The sequence below is a fragment of the Brassica rapa genome, chromosome A03, assembly GCF_000309985.2.
Source record: "Brassica rapa cultivar Chiifu-401-42 chromosome A03, CAAS_Brap_v3.01, whole genome shotgun sequence".
Lineage (NCBI taxonomy): Eukaryota > Viridiplantae > Streptophyta > Magnoliopsida > Brassicales > Brassicaceae > Brassica > Brassica rapa.
In genome coordinates, this window is record NC_024797.2 from 13,923,151 (window position 1) to 13,929,780 (window position 6,630).

The 6,630-nt window shown below is 27.9% G+C and overlaps 1 protein-coding gene across 1 annotated transcript; it reads right to left on the reverse strand.

The window, feature by feature from the left end:
• Positions 1 to 5,281: 5,281 nt before the first annotated feature.
• LOC103858633 (lipid transfer protein EARLI 1) lies at positions 5,282 to 6,212 on the reverse strand. Its single transcript, XM_009136024.3, has one exon. It carries the CDS (start codon positions 5,998 to 6,000, stop codon positions 5,500 to 5,502), a length of 501 nt encoding a protein of 166 aa, XP_009134272.1. The 5' UTR covers positions 6,001 to 6,212; the 3' UTR covers positions 5,282 to 5,499.
• Between the last annotated feature and the right edge of the window lie 418 nt (positions 6,213 to 6,630).

The following is a 6,630-nucleotide window of genomic DNA, read 5'->3' on the forward strand; positions in this document are numbered from 1 at the left end:
CTTCCTAATTAAAAAGACGTCGTCGGCAAAATACGATATTATTTTTTTGGTAAAATCCAAAATGCGATATTTCTTCTTCTTCTTTTTTTGCTAATGTCTAAATACGATATTTCATTTATATAAAATAAGTAAATGGCCATCTCAAGCTTACTGGTCCATATCTTCTCTTTTTTTTTTTTTGAAGAAAATGTCTATATCTGCTTGATATTAAAGAATTGTCTTCTTTTAATTCGTCAACAATGATCTTCTTGTGTAGACGTTGATGACCAAAATTTTGTTTTCTTTTACAATAATTTACGTCAATATTTCGTAGGCTTATATTTCTATATTTCTGCGAATCGATGCTGTGTGGTTTAAATGGAAGCAGGAATCTTTATTCTACTGATTTTATTAGTGGCTCCTGTTAAAGTCAACCTGACAACGACTGAATTACTCCCAATCGCACAATTTGGAAATCATACACGTAATAAAAAGAATGTGAAAGTAATATATATATATATTAAAAATATATTCATTAGAAATAAATATATTATATAATAATTTTTATAATAATTGTTTACCAATCATTCTATTAAATAGTTTAGAGAATTAAGATTTTAGGAGCAATTTCAGTTTTACCAAAAAATTTACGTTTTAAACTAAGAAACCCTCATATTTTAAACACAGTCACCATCAAAATAAATCGCCATTATACAAATCCCGGTGCCAACTTTTTTTACTAGGCTCAAACGCCTCTTTACTAGTTTACCACTGCAATAATGCAGCTTAATCCATGTAAGTATGTAACTAAAAGTAGTTTACGACTAATTAATGGGACATATGTTGTGTAATATATGTATACTAGGTTAAAATCCGCACTATGCATTGGATGAGATTATGTATAAAATTGATTTTTAAATATTAAAATTTATATTGTGTTCATTTACGTATTATATACATATTTAAATTAGAGCAAGCACATAAATAAAAATAATATCTCTTGTTTATTGACATTATGTTTTTGGTAAATAAATCAAAACAATCATTTTATTTATTTTATATGGTATATAATTAAATTTTAATGATATTGAGATAGGTATATAGTATATTTTAATATAAATATTTATTATTGAGATTTTTTACTCATATGATTTTATTAATATTTGTATATTTGTTGTAACAAAAAAAATTAAACCAATAATCACAAAATTTTTAAAGTGAGATTTTTTCGATGCAAATTTCAAAATCAAAATATTAATGTCTCAATACGTTTTCAATGCAAATTCTAAAGTTATCATATTTGTGTATATTTATATGGTATATATTTTAACTAAAACGATATTAAATTAGATATATATATATAAATATATAATATGATATCTATTAAATGAAACTTCATATATTCATACGATTTATGATAATTGGTATAACTTTTTTTGTCAGCTTGGTATCTTGTTATAACAAAATGGTTAAACTATGGATCACAAAATTTTCAATGGCGAACTTTGAATTTTTTTAGTAATTTATAATTATTTTAAAAATATAACATATAAGAAAAAATCTAATTTTAAACAAAAAAGAGAGAGAATACAAAAATTGTTATCAAATCTTTATAATTCATAATAGAATGGCCTTTTGACGTCAAAAAAAAATCATATTAGGTAATTATGTAATTTTTATTTAAGGAAATAATATAATATATTTTTTGTACATAACTAATTAATTTAATAGTTAGTTTAATAAAATATATAATATATCTTTAAATGGATCAATCTATTTTTTTAAAGATTCCAAGAATCATCTTAGTGATGACACATTGTTACAAAAAAATATTATAATGCTTTTCAATTAATATATAAGGGATTATCAGAACATGCAATATTTGTTTAGTAAAAACAACAAACAAAAGAATCTATATTATTGACATGAAATTATGATGTGAACGTCGTCACGTACTCTTCTGTTAGACAATTAGAGAAACGCAGATTATTGGTCATACCCCAAAAGCTGCTTTACTTTTTCATAGTCAATAAAAGCATTTGTCCTCAAAGAAGTATACCATGTTAATTCAGCAATGCCAAAACCACAAAATAGTTAAAACCCGTTAATAAAGATATTATCTCGACTTTCTTCAAAGTTCAAAAGAAACAAATAGCTAGAAAAACTAATAAAGTCAAGTGGACATAGAATATACATATGGAAAATAATTGTTAAGGAGCGGACAAATTTTGATTGGCTTGCTATTTAATACCTTTTACTCCCTCGTTTTCGTTTCATAGTATATAATGTTTTGACTTAATGTACGAAGATTAATAAACATATTTATCTCTAAAAACATTTTTAAAGTTATAGTTTTAAAATTATTCAATTAGTTATAAAAATATATTAAAATCTAATTGGTCAAACAGTATTTAATAAAGTTAAATTTAAACTTAAAACCTAAAAACATATTATATTTCGAAACAACATAAATCGTCTAAACATTATATAATTTGAAACAGAGAGATTAGTATTTAGCATAAACAATATTGTTCTAAAATAAACATGGGTGTGCGCGGACGCCTAGACGACAAAGGTTATAATCAAAATATTTTTCTTAAAATTCAATTAGTGTTACAGTTCTAAATTAGTTAAAATAGCATAAATTAGTCTAGATCCATATAAATTGGTGTAAATCTTTTAAATTAACCAATAATGTTAATGCAAATTGGTGTAAATCTTTTATTTTGTATATCTAGGTTTTATAATTCATAAAAATAATTTGATAATTAAACCTAAAACTCGAATATATAATATAAATTTAAAATATATAAAAATAAATTAATAATTCATCAACGATTAAAACCCGCCTAGATCCAAATAATCCACCTAGTCGCCAGTCATCTACGAAATGCCAGTTGCCGCAATTGTTTTGAACACTGACCAGAGGTATTTATTATTCAATATCTACACGAGTAAACTTCAGTTTCATTTTGATTATGGATATCTCAATATGCATATATGGGTGATGTGGAGTTTGATTGGGCAGTTTATTTTTCTTCTAGATTAGGTAGCTATTTCAATATTTTTTGTAGTAAGTATATTTCAGTTCCATTTTCATTCTAGATATTTCAGATACTTATGTTTCTACCATGGTGGTAAGTAGGACTTGTCAAAATACTCAGAACCAAAAGAACTGAACCGACCCCAAAAATTAGATTCGGTTCAGTTTCAAATATAACTAATTACCTGTATGGATCTTGTGTATATATTTCAGTAATATGTATATTCATAAGTTAGAAAATGATGGATCTTGTGTATACATTTCTAAAAGTAATAACTTATATATGATATCACATTGTCATTGGAAAATGATGAGAATGTTTTATAATTATATATTTGATGTTTTGTATTCATTTGATACACTTAAGAATATATATATATATATATATATATATAGAGAGAGAGAGAGAGTGTGCATGATTGAGTTTAATTAATATTATTAGGTTTACATTAATTCGTTTTCTGGAATCTATGATTATTGTATCCACTACTAATATAAATATATTAAAACCCGTTTTTATAATTTTTTTCTGTAGTATTATATGTATTTAAATGTATATTATCAATTTATATAATGTAATATATGATATTTAATTGTTTCTATAAATACATTATTTTAATTTATCTATATTTAAGATGCTTAATTGTATGTTTAGAAACATTTATTAGATTAGGTAATTCTAGGGTTAGTTTCCTTTTAAAAAATTTAATTAAATAAATTAAAAATTAAAAATTATCAACCAATCAAATTACAAAAATTAATTAGAAATATCTCATATGAGCGACACATCAGCAGAAATCACTTAAGTGACTTTTAAATTAATAAATAAGGGGATGTGTTAAGTAATATCAATCATTTCCTTAACTGTAGTTTGAATATTCAATGTAATCATGTTATTTTATTTTCATAGTCGACTATTAAAAACCTTATAATTGTCTTTAATTTCTTTGAGTCTTTATTTGCGACTATATTTGCATATATCTTTGCAAGACTGGCTCCAAATATCCCAGTGTCCCCACATAAGTCAACTTACTTCTGGCATTGAGCTTAATATTACTCAGATTCACACCATCACGAGTCGTAAAACCCGAACATGCATGAAATTTCCATTCGTATGAATGTTAAAACCGGTTATCATAAAATACAAAATCCACAGACAAAGATATATATCATAGTGATTTGTGTTTGTCCTTTGTGCCATAACCGTATCACCAATATTAGATTTGAATTCATATTTTATTTTTTGAAAAATATGAATTCGAATTCTAATATACTGTATGTTTTTTTATCTAAAAATAAAACACAAAAAAATTATTATAACATTCAAGCTATGCAATTATAGTTGTTGTTTTTTTTGAACAAATGCAATTATAGTTGTTAAATTTGAGAAATGACTAAAATATCGTAAGAGTTAGTTCTTATTCAAAAAGTAGAATAAATAAGTATAAACATATTTTTATCCTAAGTAAAATTTAAATTATATTTGGGTAATCCTATTTCAAATTTGAGTTAAAATTTCTTTATTGGCATATAAATTTAGTTATTTTTATTACTAATTGTACTATCTTATATGACTAAGAACTTTTAGGCTGAAAACTGTAACTTTTTCAGGTTCAGAGCCAAAATATTCCATATAGTATTTTTTTCGTTCCAAGGGTTTCAATTATTTTCTGACATCTAGCCTATGGTTTTGATACTTTTCAGTTTAATAAACTACACTTGAGAGCACATAAACATTACTGTATTATTAGTGGAACATTTTTAAAGTGAGTGGTTTTGAAATTTTTTTTTTGAGAAATAATTGGTTGTGGAAATTGTCCTTAGATTTTCATGCAAGGTATTACTTCTTCTGCCAAGAAATAAGGCTTCTCAGCATACCCAAAATAGATTTCAATATCATCACATAAACTTTCGATTAAGGTCTCATAGACTCATAAACACACATATTCTGCGGCCATGTCTCTGGGTCGTGAGGTAATGAAATCGCATATACATCATTCAACCTTAATACACATGATCACGCATCAAACACTAGTAATCCAACCGCATTTCTTACGGTGACACACGAATAAAATGGCCACATACATAAGTTTTACTGATCCTACTTTAATTTGAATTAGCAACCTTTATTCTCAGCTGAACATACTATCATGTTCAACAACACCACAATTCTCGAGAAGGGTCTAATCATCGTTTAATCGTTTGGTGATTTCATAATGTGGTATTATGTCAGTCTGAAGGTTGTAACAATAATCCGAATGCAAGTGTTAAGTATTTGAAAATAGGTATAGATGGCTAGAAAAACATACAAGAACCAACGACGAGGAACGTTTAAGAGAATATATAAAACTCGTACACATTTATTATATCACTTAAACAAAATTAAGATTTAAATATTAGACTGTAGCTTGCGTGCATTTATTCAAACTTAAGTATTTCGCAGAGGAAACTGTGTGTGCGTCGTATGCATAGCTGATTCAAGTGCATTCAAAACCAGACGGAACCTTCTTGTTACACTTGTTGAGAAGAACGCTGAGAGATATAGGAACGTTAAGGTTGATCCCAAGAACGTTAGCCCTAAGAGCAGTGCAGAGACAAACCGCAGCCTCGAGGTCAACCAAACCTTGGATAACCGAGCAGCATCGTTGAGCTGATGGCTGACCCAATTGTATGTTGAGTAGGCCGCTTAGGACATTTCCACATACACCGAGCTTGAGAGCATCTATTGGACAGTTTCCTGATGAGCCAGGGGTCCTCGGAGGTGTGGCCGGCATAGGATTAGGGTGTGGGACCGATGGACTTGGGACAGAGGGACTTGGGACTGAAGGACTTGGGACATGCTTGGGGGGCTTAGGACTTGGGACCGGCTTGGGTTTGGGACTTGGGCTGCAACCACAATCAGTTGCAACGGTTAAGGTGAAAAAGAGGATGTTGAGGGCGAAGAAAAGAGCAACAGAGGACGAGTTCCTTGAAGCCATTCTCTTTCTCAAAAGATGATAGACTCAGAGTTATAAGGATTATCAAGTGTGTTTAAGAAAGAGATGAAGAGAAATGAAGAGACGTTGTGGGTATTTATAGGGTTTTACAAGGGTGTGAAAATAGAGTACCAACTTGTTTTAGTATAATCGATTATATTATATATATTTGTGGTTCTACAAAAGTATATATACCAAATAGTACTTGTTCCCTCCACCACAGTTGTTACTTGTGTAGATTCGTAGAACCGAACTTCCAAATAATTTCGAACGTTGGTTTTGGTTTTGTAAAAATATAAATAAATAATTTCATTTTTGCGGTCATGATAGTATTATTATTGATTGTCAACGCTGTTATTATCACTACCATGATCATAATTCAAGACCCCATTGCACATTTATTCAGAGTCTATTGCCATATTACACGAGAGCTTCTATAACTTTACATGTGTAGATAAAAATCCCAGTCAATACAAAATGTTCTATATATTTTAATGTTTTCAAAATTTATAATCATTTTTTTTTTTTGAAAAAGAAAATTTATAATCATCTTATGTTATTATTATTAATTTGGAGGACATCAATATCCAGCATGGTTCGGGTTGGGCTTTGAATCTCATTTGTCACGGAGTG

Bases quoted from the DNA above. Each gene is read 5' to 3' on its own strand.
- LOC103858633 (XM_009136024.3), bottom strand. From the start codon at position 6,000: ATGGCTTCAAGGAACTCGTCCTCTGTTGCTCTTTTCTTCGCCCTCAAC.